General features: G+C 31.4%; 2 protein-coding genes across 2 annotated transcripts; both read left to right on the top strand.

The window, feature by feature from the left end:
• Window positions 1-9066: 9066 nt before the first annotated feature.
• LOC108324968 (transcription factor MYB61) lies at window positions 9067-10971 on the top strand. The gene is made up of 3 exons (XM_017557930.2): window positions 9067-9445; window positions 9594-9723; window positions 9868-10971. Exons 1-3 carry the CDS (start codon window positions 9313-9315, stop codon window positions 10805-10807), a joined length of 1203 nt encoding a protein of 400 aa, XP_017413419.1. The 5' UTR covers window positions 9067-9312; the 3' UTR covers window positions 10808-10971.
• Window positions 10972-18726: 7755 nt separating this feature from the next.
• Window positions 18727-20777, top strand: LOC108324684 (pectinesterase). Its single transcript, XM_017557623.2, has 2 exons — window positions 18727-19812; window positions 19913-20777. Exons 1-2 carry the CDS (start codon window positions 18807-18809, stop codon window positions 20605-20607), a joined length of 1701 nt encoding a protein of 566 aa, XP_017413112.1. The 5' UTR covers window positions 18727-18806; the 3' UTR covers window positions 20608-20777.
• The last annotated feature ends 65 nt before the right edge of the window (window positions 20778-20842 follow it).

Raw genomic sequence — 20842 nt, forward strand, 5'->3', positions numbered from 1 at the left:
AATCAAAATCTAATAGAAATATTTAAATGAGTTAAAAATAAAAACAATGTATTTTCCGAAATAACAAACATATTCAATGTTTTTACTTAAAAATATATTTAAAGTTTTAAATTAAAAATACTAATAAACTTTAATCCTCTCTTTAATTTCATATAATAAAAAAGTAGATTACGGTAAAATTCAGTAAAGTGAGTACCTATCGTGAGATAGATTGGAAATTTTAATATGTCAGACTACTTCGATCTATTCCGTTGAACTGTTAAATTGATGAACCAAAAATAGGATATGGTATACTTATGTATTATTTTAAATTAAAAATTAAATAAAAAATAATTTAAAAGATTAAATTTTTAGATTAAATTATTTTAAAATAAAAATATATAATGCTACTGTAACTTAAAAGATTAATGCTCTCAAATTAAACTCAAATTATTGATTATAATAAAATAATTATATATATATATATGAACCAATTTTGAAAAAAAACAAACTACAAAAGTGACAATGAAAATGACTGTACTGACAGATTTGGCCAGCCCTGTCTAAAAGTAGAATTTTATACTTGATGATATGTAATGAGATGTTTGTTGTGGGATTAGAATTAGGAAAAGATGGTTTTATGGAGAATACAGAAGCATCTCAAAATTTTCAAGGACATATCAATTATGTCTCCCCTCTTCTTCAAAACCCCATTATCATCTTCCAAATCCTACCTCATCACTTTCATTTCACAAATTTCCCATCAACATCACAGTTAGATCGTTCGTGCTTTTCATATACCCTTTGCTTTACTCGGATGCCATCGTTTACATTTCTTCAAATCATCTAAAAAATTCTTGTTATCGTAGCACGGATTCACATTAATCTTTCCCTCTTTATAACATTGCTTTCCAACTATTAATTTATGCTTCAAGTTTCACCAATTCCAGATAATTTATACACTCAATAAAGAATAACAACACTCAAAGACATTGTTACCCTCATATTCTTCCAATCTCATAATCATCTCATTGTACCAAAAGATTATATATTTTGGTAATGTGCTTGTTAATTAGTTACCGATTCTTCTGAACTGTGGCATTTTGGTGACTGCCTTCAGCTTTACATTCCAATAAAACAATGAACTATGCATTCTCACTACTTTTTTGCTATGTTTCAAACTGTATAATTCGGGAAAAATATTTATTCAAGTTAGTTTTTTTAATATTTTGTTTAAATAAAATAATTCAAATTTATTATATTTTTATTTTCTTTTTATGTTGAGTATTTCACTTACTGTTAACTATAAAAATAAAAAAATAAAAAATTAATATTTCCATTTTACAAACATTAGCAAAAAATAACAAATACATATTTCAATAGAAAAATTACGATTGACATATGCTAAAAAAATAATTACTTGAAAAAATTAATAGAAAATAACAAATATTTTTATTCAATTAATTCATTTGAAACAAGACATCGATCTCTACATATAGAAGTTTAATCCTAAAGTAATAATTACTAATATATTTCTAGAATTTTTTAACAACCTGTTAACTTCTAGTATTACATACAAATTTCTATTCCTGCATTCAATATTCTACTTACAATATTCTTCCTTAAACTCTTGAATGAATAGATATATCATCAGTATGTGTATGTGAGGTTATGAAATCTCTCAGTTAGAAAGAGTTTTTGTAAACAACTATGCTAGCTTAAGCTCATATGAGAAGTAATAAAGTCACAATCTAGTTTCTCTTTAATAGAATGTCAGTTACATCGGAGAGAGGGGAAAGAATGGATCCAGTGTATTGATTTCATTTTATCATCGTATTGAGGATTTTATCTCCTAGGCTTGATTTATCCAATCCCTCTAGAATGAGTAAAAGTGGCAAAAAAGACTAAATATGACAAACTAATCCGAAAGGGTAACAAAAAAAGCGGTTTGAAATGACTTCTTTAACTCGACAGCTCGACACAACTCGTCCCGCCAACCTGGCAGGCTTGTCAAGCAATCCGACAACCCGACATTAATAAAAGAAAACTTAATTATTTTTGAACATTTAACAAAGAAATGATGATGAAACTCATTTTAATTTTTAAAATTTTTAGTTTTATAGTGATCACGTGAACAAAAATGATTTAATGTACGAACATGTTTTTATATTATAGAAAATTCAAATGCAGTCAATAATTTATATCCAAATAAGTGATAAAGTATTTAAATGCAGTTTGATTTTCTCACATCACTCTGACAACCCACCTGACAACTCGTTTAGTAGTTTGTCCAACAACCTAACAACCTAAAATGAACTTGTTTTAACCCAACCGTCCAAATTGTAAAAGTTAATCCATTATTAAGTAACGGGCCAACCTAACCCGACCTAGTTTTGATAGTGACCAAAGTTACACCAAACTTAAACCGAACAAGTTACCCTGTTTGCTACTCCTAAAAATAAAATAAAAATGGAAATGAAAGCAAAAGCGGAGAACCCAACTAGAAGGTCTTTGGTGCTTGAATCATGTTGCTTCCTTTCCATCTCCTTAATTCGAATTAGTCAAATCGATCAAATTTAAACCTGTAAAAGTGAAAAAATTGGTAGTGACAAGTTTTTGTGAGCGAATGAAATTTAAGAAACACTACAAAAATATTAAGAAAAAAAAAATCCAACTTTTCGCCTTGGAATCGACCATATGTCAAAGCAAAGGACTTGCCATTCTATTTCAACATTAGTAATCAATGATTTTTTGCACAAATATGAAGCAAAGAACAAAACCGTTTAATAAATAAAAGGGGACTTTAACCCTTCTTTAATCTTCATATATGTAGCTCTATTATGCATTGGACCTAAACAAAAAGCTTCATTCGAGGTATGGCCTACCAAGATTAGTATCACGTATTGGCATTCACAATAATGCCACTTATTTATTTCCTTTAATGCAGAAAAATTGAGGGACCAGGGGCTCCATACACAAAAATCTGCACATTCAAATTTTCCGAAAGGAATCCAGGCTCAGCAACTTGTGAGACAAATACACAGCAAATTGTACAAGCTACATCGGATTGAATTTGTCTCAACCATTGTCGGTCTCTGATAATCGCATTTATTCAAGAAAAAAACTTGTGATACATGTTGGCTCTTACCTTTTCTGACTAAGCTTCCTCATTTTGAAAATTTTACAAAACATCAGATACCATGAATGTATGTTTCTTGTTCTAAGTGGAAAAACATTTCCCTTTGTTTTATTACAAAAAATAGGTTACTCAAAGGCCGTTTTCTTTCAAGAGTCACTGCATTATCATCTTTAATATTTTCATGGATATTTTATCATGATACCTTCAATTATGACACTGTGTTAACTAATGTTTCGAAAGAATATTTCTTAGAAAGCAGGTTCAATCTGGTTGTTGTTTAAATATTGATGTTTTTGTGTTCTAATGATTGACAGTCAGAAATTGATTCCCATAAACAGAGACAGCAACATATTTGATTGCAAGAAAGCAAAGAAAAAGCAGAATAGAAAGAATACATTGGCTCAAATTACGTAGCTGACCAACTTCATTTTGGTCAGTAATCAAATAAGCTGATTAATTAATTTGTAGGAAGTGTACAAAGTACAACGAAGCCGACACATACGAATGAAAAATATTATACACATTTTAGAAATATTTGGAGTTTGACTTAGCTGAACAGCTCATATGGAAATATAAGATAAGACTACGAAAGTTTTATGGTTTAATTTATAATTGAAATATCCAATTAGGACATGGCTAAGGCCATGGAACCTTCACAATGTCAGAGCCAAAAGACAAGGTATCACAGAAGGATATCGATATAATATCATTCCTGTTCTGTTTCATTATTGAGAACGTGTTCTTGAAAAATAAGTGCTTCAAGACAACTGACTCATTTGGATGCTTGTGTGCCATGAATACCTTGCAGAGAATATTGTGCAATTGGCGACATCTAAGAAGGACAATTCAAACGTTGAATTTCCACTACGTTCAGATGATGTTGTTTAATTATTTTCACTTCCAGTTATGTATTTGTGTTTAAAAGTCCAATTATTTGATTAGTCTTATTATCTAAAGACAAAAGAAATTCACTTCCAGGTACCTATCTAAAGACAAAAGCACCCGTAGTTTGAAAAAATAAAAAAGCTAATTAAAACACTATTATATCTTAATTCGGGATGTTGAGCTTGCAATTTTTAAGTATGGTTAATATGATAAGTATTATGAAAGGGAAATTTACTTTCATTTAAACTATAATTTAATTATATTTTTCTAGAATGAAAAAGGAAAAATCTCTTATATAAATTTATGGTGACACGAACGTGATTGTAAAAAAAAGAGGCACGTTGATTGAAGATTGACTCTGTGAGATTAAAGTGAGAAAGGTTGTCTGGAATGACAGATGCTTTTGTGATTTGTCCGTAGAGGGGGGAAATGGTACTATTAACGAAAACCGTTGAATCTTTTCTTTCCAAACACAATAACCTTTTACTTTGTCTTTAAATTTTTTATTCGATTCTTGGTCTGCCATTCTTTTGTGTTTACCAATCACACCACCCTCTTCTTCTATCATCATCTTTCTCTCTAACATTCTGCATCCTACTATTCAAATCACTGCGTCATATGACTTCATGTTTCGCAAAAATAACTCAAAGATTAACTTTAAAACTTACAAAATTTAATAACCGAAAGTAAAAAATATCAAATATAGTTTAGTTTAAGAAACTGATGCATTGCTATAACGAGTGAAATAGGTTAAATCTGTATAAAAAATTTGGTCATATTGATATACATTATTTTTCTTTTTGAAAAATTTACTTGATACCCAAGTACTAGAATATATATTATTCAGCTTGTACAAGTTATTAAACTGTAATTTTTAGTTATCTTTTTAAATTAAGTAATAAATATAAAGTAACACATAAAAATGTTTAAATAAAATTTGATATAATTTTACGATAAAAATATAATTTAAGAGTATTTTTTTAACTTTACTTTTTAATTAATTTTAAATTATGGTAATATTTTATCCATAGTGGATTTGTTTTTACTTTCAATGATTATATTTTTTATATCATAATTTAGGGTTAATCTCTTATTATATCTTATAATTTTTATAATTAGATTTTAATAAAGTAAAATAACATCTATACTAATATATAAAGGAATTCTCTCTTTTGGTATCCACGATTTATTTTCTATTTTACCCTTTAAGTAACATTTATTTGAATTCGAATTTACAAATTTTATCTTTTAAGTGAATTTTTTTAAAATTAGAATAACTATCTAATATATATATATATATATATATATATATATATATATATATATATATATATATATATATATATATATATATGAAATTAAGAAAAGAAAACTATTTTGTATTTTTTTATAAGTGACTTGTTTTTAATTTAACAATTTTTTAAAATTTTAACTATTTTTATAAAATTAGTATAACTATCTAAAATATGAAAAAAGATACAAAATATAAAAAAAAAATTGTTCCTTTATAAAATTATAGGATTGTAAGATCATATAATTATAAAAATAATCAACAAAGATTCATATAGATAACTAAAAAGATGCATGCAAGTGGAAGAAGATTCACATGCATCAAATAATAGAAGAAAACTAATAAAAATGATTAAAACTCAACCTACATGAACAAAGAAACTGATCGATCCAAATTGAAGAGCTCGTTGTAATGATCAATCCTATGGTCTCGATTCTTCAATGAGACGAGCAAAAAGAAAGAATCCTTAGAGAAAAGTGAGATAACTCTACAAAAGTAGTTTCTAGAGAGATAATGTGTCCTAAAATATAAAGAAACTCGTTTATAACCAAATTATTTATATTGAAACCTTTTAACATTAAAATAATTGACTCTCACTATTTTTAAATCACTATCACTTCTAAAATGTTTTTTTCTAGGTTTTTACAATTTGTTTTGGGCTTTAATCATTTTATGGTAAAATCTATCAATAATATGAGTACCAAAATATTCAATAAAAATGTTATTAAATCTATTAAAGATGGATGAAAAGAAAGAGCAGAAAGAAAATGTAAATATGATGACGGAAGAGGAAGAAAAAAAAACACAAATCGCCATCCATCACTGTTAATAGATAATTTACCAACGAAATATGATCTTTAGTAATTATTGGTAGATTTTACCATTAGATACATGATTGCCAGTATTACCAATGGATTTCTCATAATCATCGAAAAAATTTACCAACAAATGTACTATTAGATTTTATTAGCATGGTATTACTATTATTGATTGATTTTATCTCTCAATAATATTTTTCTTGTAGTAGCAATATATGTACAAACAATTTTTTTGATTGATCCCAGTTGAAATATATCAATACTTGTTCTACGATTATTTTTCTAAAAAACTTAATAAAGTATATATAATAGAAAAAAAAATCATATTTTCTATCATTATCAATATTTTATGTAATAAAAGAGTTAAAAACAAGAAGGATTAAAATAATAAAGCCATGTCTTGTAAGTGGATAAATAAATCACGCCTTAGATAGGAAAGTGTAAGAAAATGACTAAACATTTTAGGGGAAAAAAGAAATATGAAATGTATAAACTAGTCATTTAAAAAACATATTACTTAAAGAAACATTTCATAAACTCTATCAGTTACTAAACAAATACTATTAATAAGATCAAATAACTTTTTTAACCAATAGAAAAATAAAAACTGCAGTAACATCTCAATTATATCCTAAAATTAAAAGAAATATTAAACATATAAAAGCTCGTAATCAACAATGTTAAATTATTATAGTTGGAGTGTTCAAATACATAAAACATAATTATAGAACAATTAATTTGTGTTTTAACTTTATTATTTTAAAATGGTATGTGTTAGGTAGTAATAATTTGAAATAAATATTTAACGTATAAGATTAGTTTATTAAAATAAGCAACCATTTATGAACCAATCTAATTGTCAGTGTTTGAAGTTAACTTGAAAAAATCAATTGTGTCATATTTATTAACATGACTTGTCAACTAAACTTTATTGTCACACAATTTAGTTAGGTTGTACTTATAATGATTGGATTGGCTCCAGGTATAAGATATATTAAAAAATATTTTTAACCTTTTTTGTGCCCACCAACATAATTTTTTTTTTTGTGTAGTATCATTAGAATTAATTATACCACCTTCTATGATTATTGTCAATTTTGAAATTTAGTGGTTTGGTCACAATTTTTTTATACAATATATCCTAGTGATTAAATGAGGAGGATATATATAAATCAATTTTAACCTTGACTCCAAACATATATATTTTACTCAATTTAATAATTCGTGATGACAATTAAAAATTAAAAAATTGTATGGACTCGTACTTAAAAAATGTTCCATATTATTGAAACATATTTACTTAATTTAAAAGAGTAATTTTAATTATACTCATAATAATTCAACGCAACTAAAAATTGATTGTTAAACTCCAACAGTATTGTATATGTAAACAAAATTACTACTTAATAAACTAAGAGATTTGAAATACAAAATTATTATTTGAAATAAAAAGTTATATACTATAATATTCGGCTAATTTTTACTATATTTTATAAAAGACACAATCTACATATATACAGCGTGAAGTTTATCAAAATATATTAACTTACTAAATCGACTTAATGGTACAAATTTTGACAGTACTGATATGATCTAATATAAATTTGTTTTGAAGAACTAAAAACTGAACGTAGTAACAAAAGTTTCATTCATCCGAAGATTTGCTGCAGTTAGTGAATATTTGATCATAGAAAATTGTCTGCTTTCTTATATATATATATATTTACATGAGAGGCAGAGATGCAAACTACGATGAATAGGGACAATTGCATTATTGTGATTGTCGCATTTGAATGTGGAAGTACAGTTGTTTATTTCTATTATTAACTTTGGTTTTAGTATCCTACCTAAAAAAACAACGGTTTTAGTATCTTACCACACAAACACAGAAGTCGTATGAAGTCAGAAAATTGACATTCAAGAAAACCACAATTAATTCACAACGTACGTAATTTTCAAATTGCAAAAAAGATGAATCATTAGGATGGTTAGTTGAAGTTCCAGCAATTTCTAAGGGAGGAAAAATGACCTTAACCCGGACAGATGTCAAAAGCAATTTTGCATTTGTTCCCAAATGATGAAACTTGTCCAAACGATCATGGTTTTGAAAAACCATCCCAAAAAACCAAAGGAGGAAAAGAAGGTCAGTTTTTTCTGCATAGGGTACCTGGCTGCCAGAAAAAAAGTTAGTCAAGAAAAGGAAAGAGCCATAGAGTTTTCAATTTTTTTAGTGTAATTACCAAAGGGCAACAAAAGAACCTAGAGAAGCTTCTGTTATCATCAATTTAATGCAGTGTATATTGTTTGCTACTCTCAGGAATTACTTGTCTACTAGAATTTTGCCCTTCTCAAATCATGTGCTTAATTTATACTTTATGTTTCTATTCTTGGACTAGATTTAGCCTAGCAGACACACTCCTTCAATTTCCTTACATACTTTTCATTTATTTATCACTCTCTTTTCTTGATATCATGTGAGAATGGTGACGTTTCGTCACACTTGAGAAGTTTCAAACACACCAGACTATACAATTTGGAACTCCCAGCTCTAAGCAGCATGGTCCATAACCACCTAGGTCGGTGAAAAGTAAGAACCCTCTTAGCTAGCTTTGTAGCATATGGCAATTACCAAAAGTTGGTACATACAGTCACATGAAGATCAGAACTTTTGTGTGTTAAAATTTTGAGATCTCTTGAGAAAATGCCAATGGGACATATACATACATACATACATAGGTAAAAACGAAACTTAGTAACAATTATGATGTGTGTTACTCTGTCGTCGTATACATACATCTGTGGATAGAAAGCGTGGAAGAATGAAGACCGTCGAAACATGATGACCCAGATGGTGGGGCCAAAGATTGTCCCGTGAAGAAGGGTGGGGTGAGGTGCCCAGTTGAGGAAAGTCAGAAATGAATTAAAAAAAGGAAAATGGTTTGGCAGTGTCCAATCAGCTCTTGGTACAACTTTCTCCTCTCTAAGGCTCCTCCTATTTATTTGATTCCCTGTCATGCTGCCATTTTATTTTCTCACTTTCCTTGTCTCACCATAATAATAACCCTGTTTAACTCAAACCTTCATAACTCTTCCCCTCACCCCACCAAAACACCTTTTACTTTCCTAGCCATTCATTCTTCCTCCACGTACGTTTCCACAAAAACCATTGCTGGATTCAACACTTCCTCACTCACGTACACATGGGAAGACACTCTTGTTGCTACAAACAGAAGTTACGGAAAGGCCTTTGGTCTCCAGAGGAAGATGAGAAGCTTCTGGATTACATCACCAAACATGGTCATGGATGTTGGAGTTCAGTCCCCAAACTTGCTGGTATATCTACATATATACATATATACATATATAGTACTATATCGTTTGTTTGCTCTCAAATTTCAACACTTCATTGATGTAGTGTGCACAATGAATGACTAGAGACAGTAGACAAGAGAGTCATTCTAATCTTAATTCTGCATGCCAGGTCTGCAGAGGTGTGGGAAGAGTTGTAGGTTGAGGTGGATAAATTACCTGAGGCCTGATTTGAAGAGAGGAGCATTCTCGCAGGAGGAGGAGAACATGATCATTGAACTCCATGCAGTCCTTGGAAACAGGTAGTTTAGTATATAGTTAAATATCTCACAGGGCCTTTTCTTTCTCTTTCTTTTTTAACGTATAGTTATTACTTTTGACTTTTCTTCTTGTATATGTATGTTTTACTGTTTCTCATGTGGTTTGCTCGGTGACTGCTTTATCAGGTGGTCTCAGATTGCAGCACAGTTACCGGGAAGAACTGACAATGAGATTAAAAACTTATGGAACTCGTGCCTGAAGAAGAAGCTGAGGCAAAGAAGCATTGACCCAAACACCCACAAACCACTCTCTGAGGTTGAGAAGGACAAGGACATGCTACCCTCAACCGACAAAACCAATCAGAAAGCCTCATTGGGATCCAATGAAGTGAGTTTGGTTGATCACCCAGCAAAAGCCTTGCCTTCTTCAGAGAGATACCCTCTTGAAGTTTCCACCAGTTCAACCCAGGAACTATTCCTAGATAGGTTTGGTGCTACCTGCCATGACAACAGTTGCAGGCCCTCTGATGTGGTAGGACCATACTTCTCCTTCCATCACTTCAACTATGGAACAACAAACATGGGCCTCTCTGCAAACCCCAACGCATCTCTTTCCTTCATTCCACCCTCCACCTCTTCAGACGTTAACAATTCCACCATATCCTCCTCTATGCTGCATTCGATTTTCCCAACACACGTGAAGCTCCAATCTAACGACAACCCTTCCATATCCTCTGATGCGGTTCAAAACTGGGAATCCAACAACACAAACAAAAGCAATGCCAGTATGCAGTTTCAAAGCAGCACAAACTTCCTTGAAAACACGTGGGGGGTGGCTGAGTCTGCAAAGGTTAACATTAACAAAGATGCTCAAGTGCCCCTTCAGACAGAACAAGAGGATCTAAAATGGTCCGAGTATCTTAACACCCCATTTATTCTGGGAAACACACCGGAGAATCAAATCCAAACCTCGCAATCTATCTACAGTGAGGTCAAACCAGAAACAGGATTCATAACAGACGAGTCATGTACTAGTTGGCACCATCCGCCACCAGCTTTTCAACTTTCCGATGTATATAGTAAGAATCTGCAGAGATTTTCAGTGACTTTTGGACAAACCCTTTAACCTGTACGTGATATGTGGAAACTTCAACTCAACGAAAGAGACAAAGATGTTGCCGACTTAATTTCCAATGTGAACCAGGTCAGAATTTTCTCGTGAGTTCTGACCACAGGTGTGTGCTGTAAAAAAAATTGTGATTAATTCCAGCTTCTTATATATTCCCACCATTTTGTTACATAAACGTAGAGGCACCACTGCTGAAATAAGGCTTGTTCCAATTCAATGCTTCTCTCCTATAAAATTCTTAAGCCGTTCCTTACAATGTACATGTAGCTTGTGAGTTATTTTTGTGTATACAAATTCTTGTTATTTTGTACCAAGACTTGCACAGTTGACATTGCATTACTTCATGGAGGCTGCGTGTGACTCAATAGTTTCAAATCCTAATATCTTTTGAGATGTTCGGGATTTGTTCTGTCTCTTTTTACAGTCAGTTTTTTTTTTTTTTTTTCTTGATCCTTCTCTAACTGAGAATCCATTGAACTTCCTTCTTTTCTTTTTCTCTCACTGACCCTATTTCTTAAATGGGTGTCTGTCACTGTCTCCTACAGATAGAGATTGTTTTCACTTTTTGAAGGACCTGAGCACACTTCCCTTCCCCTCTCAATCACTCAAGACAAGAAAGTATGCAATACTTGTCTTCCTCTGATTTACCTCTTTCAAAAGGGTCATCGAGTTGTACACACCACACACCACACAGACACAGATAGATTTGATTACTAACTCAACAGTTGTAAGCACTATAGCCACAATGAGGCAAAAAACCACAGCCATTTCTGCCACGCACCGACTATTTCAGAAACTCTAAGGCCACAAAAAGAACATATTTAACAGCTTTCTTCGGTTAACTATTTGGTACGGACAAGGTGAAGAATGAAAAACACGGGAAAGAAAATGAAATGAACTCATAATTCAGTGTTAGAGAAGGAGAACATTTATTTTATTGTGGTGTATTGGGAAGTGCCACGAAGTGTACCCATTAGAAACAAAAGGATTTTGCGTGAATGTCCTTAGCGTGGGCCAATTCCTCTAAAAGCTTCACACCAGATAATTGGTCCCTCAGTGGGCATCTACATATACTGTTGCTGAAAGTGAAAGTAGCAAGAGAAAAAAATATGGCGTGTTCTCACACAAGACATGACAGAAATGACAGAGAGAAAACAACATGAAAACGAAAAAGAAAAGAAAGAAAGCAAGCATCATTCAAGTAGAACTTGTTCTCGAGAACCATTCCCCCACCATTGAAACAAGTTTTATTTTTTCCTTTCTTTCTTTTCCAATTACTGAAACGGTTTTGACCAATGCTCCTCCAACATATCCATTCATAATTGAGTGGCTACACCAAACCTTTTGAAGCATAAACTTTTCACTGAATAAAACAATTAACAAAAGTTCAGGATATGAACTAGTGGGAAACCAGTAACTATCTAACCAAGTACATAGGAAAAGTCATAGAAACATTGAAATAGAGCTTATATTATATATGGAAAATGGTTGTTTGACATCATTTTACTGACAAGTTTTATAGAAGTAAAATGGTCTTATTAAAAGTTAACTTTTGTACTTCTAAATTCCAAAGAGTTAGTTTAGTGCAATAAAAGACTTACACTTACACAGGGTTCAGAATCTCACAAGTCATTTTGTTAAAAGAGATAAATGTATATAGTTCTGCAAACATTTCTAGAAATTTTCTGTTGCAGAAAACAAAAAAACTAGTTTCAAAGAAGAAAGTTATTGTCGGTTACTCTTTCCTATTGGCAACTTGCATCAACAAAGAAGCTCAAGTCAAATAGTTTTGAAGCATCCATGCATGACAGTGATTTGGTTTCCCTTTCAGCTTATCATTTTTCCTCCAATTACCTGTCAAAAGGGCTAAATTTTACAAGTTATCTTGCTAACAGGAAGAAAAGATTCATGCATCTTATTAATCAGATATGTCTCTATTATAGCGAAAATGGAATATCTTTCAGATATTAGGATTTGCTTATTCATGCTTTAGGACAATAAACACTTGCAGCCCTTGATTGTCCATGTGCACACAACTAATACAATAGTCTTTTGGATCATTAAATATCTTGAAACTTATTATTTATTTAATTTGGGGAGTTAGTGATGGTACATTTTGAATCTCCATGCATGTGAAACAAATAATTGGGTCTAGTTGATGGGACCCTACAATCATCAGTGCACAGGAACAGAACAAAAATCCTGAAGGGGATAATGGGGTGCTGACTATGCAATCTCAAGTTTGATCCTTGTAAAATATTAATGTCCCAGTTAAACAAGTTTCTTCAGTTTTAAATTCTTTGCACTCATATAATTGAGTGAGGAACAAAGTATATTTATATACATCTCTGTTCATAATTCATAGAAGAAGGCAAGGGCCATAATCTAATAAAATATTTCTTGATTATGATCACAATGATTGGAGTGATAATGACGGTGTTGATGAAGCTGTGTAGTATTATATAGCCTTATCGATAGACTTGCTCTGGTGACAGGTAATTTGAGAATAGTTTTAAGATAGTGAAGGAGAATGAACAATCAAATGTAATATTTTTTTCAAATACCTTACTTAATCCAAGGAAAATAGTGATGGACAAAATTGATAAATATATTGTACCAAGATATAAAAAAAAAATAGTAATTTATCTTTTGTGTATATTAATAAATAGCAAATGAAGGAAGAAACTAAAATTTTATTTCTTAAAGTTAGCTTTTTTGTTTCCTTTGTTTTCAGAGGGAGGAAATATCAATGTATGTTACTTTTTTCTTTATCTGCTTTCACTTCTCTTATTAAACATCTTATTAGGTTGTTTTGCTATGATATTATTTAGATTTTTTTTTTCTCCTTTTAAGAATAAAGTTCACCAAACATTCTTTTATTTAAGAAACAATAAAAAGGAGCCTCAAACCAAAAAAATGTATAATATCATTTTTTTATTATGAATATTTTCCACCTTTAATACATCATATTTTGTATTTATTTAATTATGAGACAAATTATAAAGTTCAAAATTTTAGATTGTCCTGGACCTGGCTTAACAGTTCAGATAGTCCAATAGGCTAAATTTGTTCACACCGCTGGATTTTTCTTCTTACACCGACAACTTTCTTTCTTGTGGTACAACTGTCAACTTCCTTAATTAAACATATACATACAAAAAAAAATCAACGAGTTCTACGTAATTTGTTCTAAACTAATTTTAACCAATGAAAAAATTATTTTCCTATAAATATTTATGAAAAAACTTATCAAAAACATACTTATAATTTTAAATAAGTTTATCATGAATATAAAAGAAGTCTTTCAAATGTTAAATGTAACTTTTATTATTTAAAAATTATTTTAGGGACTTATTTGATATTTAAACAACATTATAATCAAGCGAATATTTGTTGGATTGAATTTATATTTTAATTGTAAAAGATAAACTGTAAATTTTTGGCACTACTTTTGCATATATTACAGTGTAACGAAAATAAATAAAATATATTAACAATTTAGTTATAGATATAGGTATAGATATATAAAATGATAAAAAAATAAAAGTAAATAAATAACTCTAATAAAATTATCCATATGAATCAAATTATAAATACTTTTTCCTCCGTTAATTGTTATAAAAATATTTTGCACTACTTTTGCATATATGAATATATTTAAAAATAAATAAAATATTAACAATTTAGTCATAGATATAAGTATAGATAAATAAAATGATAAAAAATAAATAAATTTAATGAAATTATTTATATGAATGTAATTATAAATACTTTTTCATCGTTAATTATTACAAAAATATTGTGTAACATTATAATATTTACTATTATTTTTATTATTATTTATTTAAAAATAATTGTTTGATTTGAATAATGTAAAGACTTATAAAATGACATTTTAGAAGTGACAAGGTTTAGTTTAAAAATAATGAGACTCGATTATTTTAATATTAAAAGATTTTAATACAAATAATTTTGTTATGAATGACTTTAATTATTTTAAATCACATAATTTTTATAGACACCATTTTTCTAAAATTCTCTCACTTTTCTCTAGGAGTTCTTTCTCCTTGTTTGTATCATTGAAGAATCGAGACCGTATGATTGATCCTTATAGCGAGATTTTCAATTTAAACCGATGAGTTTCTCCATTCGGGTAAGTTGAGTTTCAACTTTTTTTCTTTGTCTTTCTTTGTTATATGTTGTATATGAGCCTTCTTTCACTTGCATGTATCTTTTTAGTCATCTAGACGAGTCTTTATTGATTAGCAGTTTTAATGGCGTGCCCTAATCGTGTTTGTGTTGTTCCTAAGTGTAGATAGGACATCTTGCAAGCTTGAAAGGGGTTTGAGTTTCTTTTGAGCAAGTTTGTTTGTCTCTCAACTAAAGGGGGCTAATTGCATTGTTATAGTGTTATAGATATCTTGAAACTTGTAATTGCATAATTGAATGGTATGATTGATTTGTTGAATATTGATCTATTGGATGTTTGTATTGTTGAGTTGTCTTAGTTGAGTTGTGTTGATCGGAGAACTTAGGATATGGTCAATTAAGTCAATTGGTATGTGCCCTAACATTAAAAATTATTTTTGACCAAAGTACTAAGAAGGAAATACCAATTTGATCATTTCAGCAGGTTCAAATTTCCTAAATCACAAAGTTTTCATATGTTGTTTTATGATACAACACTAAGCGATGGTAGGTTGACTCGGAGTGTTAGTTAACTGTGTAAACCTAGAAATATTTTAGCTCCCAAATGATGAACGTAAGTTCATTGTGTAGGTATGGAAACATTTTAGATCCAAAATGTTGAGCATCGTAAAATGTAAATGTTTTGGCGTTGGTGGTAGGAAGGCACCGCTAAGCGCCATCCTTCACTACAAATATGGAGTTGTTTTGTTCCTGGAAGCCAAGCGGTATGAGGGTGCCATTGAGTGTGACTTTTTGTGATAAAAATAATGTTGAGCGTCATGACTATCGTTCAGCACCACCTTTTACAAAAGTTTTGACATTGAGCGTCAGGACTGAGCACCACCTTATGCAAGAAACCTAGTGTTGGGTGCCACTTCTAAGCATCAATGTGTATGTTTGAAATTTCTTATTTCATGTATGTTTGAGATAGAATTTGCAATGTACTTTTAAGTATGTTTATGAGTACTATGGTGCTTTAGTTAATGATAATATTGTTGTGAATATGAGGGATGACGAAGTAGTGATTTTTAAGGAGGGAATCATGTGGAATGTGTCTTTCACTAGTATGTATCTTAAGGTACAAACTGTTCCATTTTAATTATTGACAAATTTACTATCGACATATTTTTTCGTAAGTAAATCCATCGGTAATACTTATTTCATTTACCGACAAATTTTTTGTTCGTAAAATCCATTGATAATTACAAATCTTAGAATTCATCGGTAAAATTTGTCGATAATTTAAAATATTTATTATCGATGGATTCGTCGATAAAAGGAGCGGTAAATTTTTTATACAAATTGGAGTGTAAAAATGTAATTGCTTCTTTCTTTGATCTCTTTCTTCACAACAAGGGATTTCTTCTTGTTGCAACGCCACCGAAAGAGGTTTCTTACATCTCCTTCTTCACAGTCACCACAAACTACCGCAAGGGGTTTCTTCGGTTTCCTTCTTCACAGCCACCACAGACCACTGTAAGGGGTTTCTTCGATCTCCTTCTTCACAACCATCATAGACCATCGCAAAAGGTTTTGATCTCCCTCTTCACAACACCACAGACCATTACAAGGGGTTTCAGTCTCCTTCTTCAAAACCAACACAGACTACCATAAGGGGTTTCTTTGTTCTACATTTTGTGAGGGTTTCGTTCTCTCCTTCTTCTCTGTCATTGTCATACCAAGTCACTTACTATCACACCTTCAAGTTCGTCATAATCAGTGCAAATTTTTCTTTTTCTATGTTTATACAATGGTTTGTTGTGTGAGTGGGTATTGAGTGTGTTGTAATTAGAAGAAATTGATAATAATGCTAAAGTAGAATGGAGAAGTTGATTTTGTTTTATTGGGCATTTATTGAGACCTTGAATATTGAATTGATGGAAAAATGAAGACGAAATTGAAAAAGTAAAGGAAGAATATGAAGGAGGGGGAGGATGAAGATGAACTAAATTGTATTGTTTACCAATGAATCTGAAAATTTGTCAATAAAAATTACCAATTAGAATTTTACCTAAGGATTTTTTGTCATTAGTAAATTGTCAGTAATATCGATTAATTGACGAATTTTCAACATTATTAACATATTTTAGTTATCGATAATATCAATTTTTCTTGTAGAATGATTATCTTTAAATATATTTACTATCATGATTAATTTCTTAGATAACTTTATTAATATTATATTTATAAGTTTGAAATAAATTTCTTTTATTTTATCAATTTTATAATTTCTTATATTTATATTTTATCAATTATCTTTTAAAATTGAAATATTACAATTTGAATTTTGAGTAACATTGTAATTGATATAAATGTCTTTAAATATTATATAAATGTTAGAGAAGAGAAGGAAATAATAATAAACAAGGGTGAAAAATATGAATGACACTGTCGTTAATTTTCTTAAAGTTTAATAAAATTATAATATATTCATCAGAATTAATATATAATTGAAATCTAATTTGAAAATTTGTGCAGGAAGATTTGAGTTAGCAAATCATGATCTAAATTGGTGGAGAAGAGAATGTGAAAACAAACTCTTTATATAATTTTTTATTTGGAAAAAATATTATCTTTATAATAACTAAGATTTCACTGAACATATTCATTATAAATCTATTTAATAGACCAAGAGTTTGACAACATGCAGATACAAGTAAAAGTCCTAATTTGGACACCAAATAAAAGTTGAACTCATTATAAACACATTTACGTCATAAGTGTATATAATATATTTATCAGATCATATAAAATTATTTAAATGATTTATATTATTTGATATTTTTAATTTAATCCAGTAAACAAATAATCCATAATCCATAATCAATTAACTAAACCTGGTAGAAGAAAAAACGTTGAACGAGAGACCTGTTAAATGTGATCAGTTAGCATTTTCAAAAATAATCATCAATAATTTTAATAAATATTCTTACCAATAATATGATTATAAGAAAAAAAAATACTCAAAAAAATTCTCAACTTTACCCTAAAGATAATTCAATGGATTGTCTTTTTTAGTAATTTAACATATATTTGTCCTTTCTCATATGCAAAGAAATTTAGGAAAAAGTCTATACATAATGTAATAATAATAATAATAATCTATATTTAAATTTTTACTTTTAGTGTTCTCGTTTATTTTTCAAATTTATTCTTTAAATAATTTATTTAATTAAAATAATTATTATATCAATTTTACCATTTTTTAAATTTAATTTTTTATTTAATTTTAACTTTTTTTAAACTTAACCATTTTATTATTTATAAGATTACCTATAAAATAAATAAAAACTATTTAGATATAAAATATATTTATATTAAATTTCATAATAATTAAGTATTATAATTTATAATAATAATAATAATATAAATAAATTTATATTTTACTAATAAAAGTATTAATAAATATATAAAAAAGGATATGCATGATTAACAATGATACGTATAATTAACAATGAAAAAGGATACGCATAATTAAAATGTTGAAACGTTGAAAGTAGAGTTAGCCAAATTTGATGGATAGTAATAGATGTTGGCGTAAGAGACTAAAGGCAATGGGAAGTCGTCTATTGATAGCAAAGTCCACAGAAGCCATGAATAGTTTCAGAGAAATGTTCAAAGTTTCTAAAAACAAAATCTCAGAAGTACCATCCATCTTTAGGAAACCAAACTTCTATAAAAATGATTCCGCAATAATCACCAATGCTCATAGAACCATCCCCGTAAACAGCAGGGAAGAAGAGAACCTTTTTCTCTTTCTTATCGCTCATACTTATTAAACTTTAACAATAAAAAAAAAAAAAAAAAAATGGAAAAGAACGCGACAATGGTCTCTGCTGTTTCTCTCATTCTCGTAGTAGGCGTTGCCCTAGGCGTTGTCGCTTTTGTCTCCACCGGCAACAACGACGAACCCGCCACCTCAGGCGACACCACCGGAAAGGTCACCACCCACACGAAAGCCGTGCAAGCCGTGTGCCAAAACACTGACGATAAGAAGTTCTGCTCTGACACTTTCAGCTCCGTCAACACCTCAGACCCAACCGAATACGTCAAAACCGTGGTGAAAAAAGCCATGGACGACGTCATCAAAGGCTTCAACCTAAGCGATACTCTAAAGGTCGAAAACAGCAAGGGAAATTCAACCGTCAAGATGGCCCTTGATGATTGCAAGGACCTGTTGGAATTCGCCATCGACGAGTTACAAGCGTCTGAGATTCTAGTCAAAGAGAACAACATTAACAACATCAACGACCGCGCTGCGGACCTCAAAAACTGGATTGGCGCCGTCGTTGCATACAAGGAATCGTGCCTGGACGGGTTCGACACGGACGGGGAGAAGGAGGTGCAATCCAAGTTGAAAACCGAAAGTTTGGACGGAATTGGGAAGTTAACGGGGTTAGCTCTTGACGTTGTGTCCGGCTTCGCGGAAGTACTCTCGGGCTTCAATTTAGATCTGATTGCCAAGACTTCGTCTCGTCGTCTTCTCGATGTGGACCAAGAGGGATATCCATCGTGGTTGTCCATGCCGGATCGGAAGCTCTTGGCGGACACAGCTTCCGTTAAACCTAACGCGGTTGTTGCCAAGGATGGTAGTGGCGATTATAAGACCGTTGAGGAGGCCATTAACTCCTACCCCAAAAATCATCAGGGCAGATTCATTATCTACGTCAAGGCCGGTACCTATGATGAATACATCAAAGTTGACAAAAAGAAGAATAGAATTCTGCTATACGGCGATGGCCCCACAAAGACAATTATCACCGGCAATAAAAACGTGGTTGATGGTTATAAGACAATTAGAACTGCTACCTTCTGTGAGTTATTCTTTTATTTTCAGTTCAATGAAATCTGATTCTGGCTAGGTATGAAACAACACGTGAAAATAGTATATTAATATGTTATGACCGTTTGCAGCGACGGTTGCAGAAGATTTCATGGCAAAGTCTATTGCATTTGTGAACTCTGCCGGCGCGGCGAAACACCAAGCAGTGGCATTGCGCGTTCAAGGCGATAGGTCGGCCTTCTTCGACTGCGCCATGCACGGTTACCAGGACACGTTGTACACCCACGCTCATCGTCAGTTCTACCGCAACTGCGAAATCTCTGGCACGGTGGATTTTATTTTCGGCTACGGCACCACCCTGATCCAGAACTCGAAGATCGTTGTGCGGAAGCCAGATCCGAATCAGCAGAACATTATCGTGGCGGACGGGACGGACCAAAAGAACATGCCGACAGGAGCGGTGCTGCAAAACTGCGATATCATCGCGGAGCCGGAACTGGAGAAGGTAAAGACGTCGTTTAAGACGTACTTGGCGAGGCCGTGGAAGGCATATTCGAGGGCAATCTTCCTAGAAAACACGATCACCGATGTGATTCAGCCAGATGGGTATCTTCCCTGGAATGGGAACCTGAACCTGGACACGTGTTTCTTTGCTGAGTATGAGAACACTGGGGCGGGTGCCGATCTGAAAGCTAGGGTGAAATGGAGTCGCGGGGTCCTTAGCAAGGCCGATGCTAACAAATACACCGCTGACCAGTGGCTCCAGGCAAACGCCTGGCTCCCTGCTACTGGCATTCCTTTCACTCCTGGTCTCACCAAACCTTGAACTCAAACTCACCCATCAACAAATCCATGTCCTGTCCCCATTAACCAAAACAATCTTGCTATATATCCATTCTTACTTAGGTTTAGATGAACCCCAATACTGTATAGTAGCCACACTATAGAAATTCCTTGGATCATCTTTCACATTCCAAGACTGTATGTCAGTAATAAGCTGCCATTCATTGTATATTGTGTATGTATATATATATATATATATATATATATATATATATCAA

This window comes from Vigna angularis, chromosome 3 (genome assembly GCF_016808095.1).
Source record: "Vigna angularis cultivar LongXiaoDou No.4 chromosome 3, ASM1680809v1, whole genome shotgun sequence".
NCBI classification, from domain to species: Eukaryota; Viridiplantae; Streptophyta; class Magnoliopsida; order Fabales; family Fabaceae; genus Vigna; species Vigna angularis.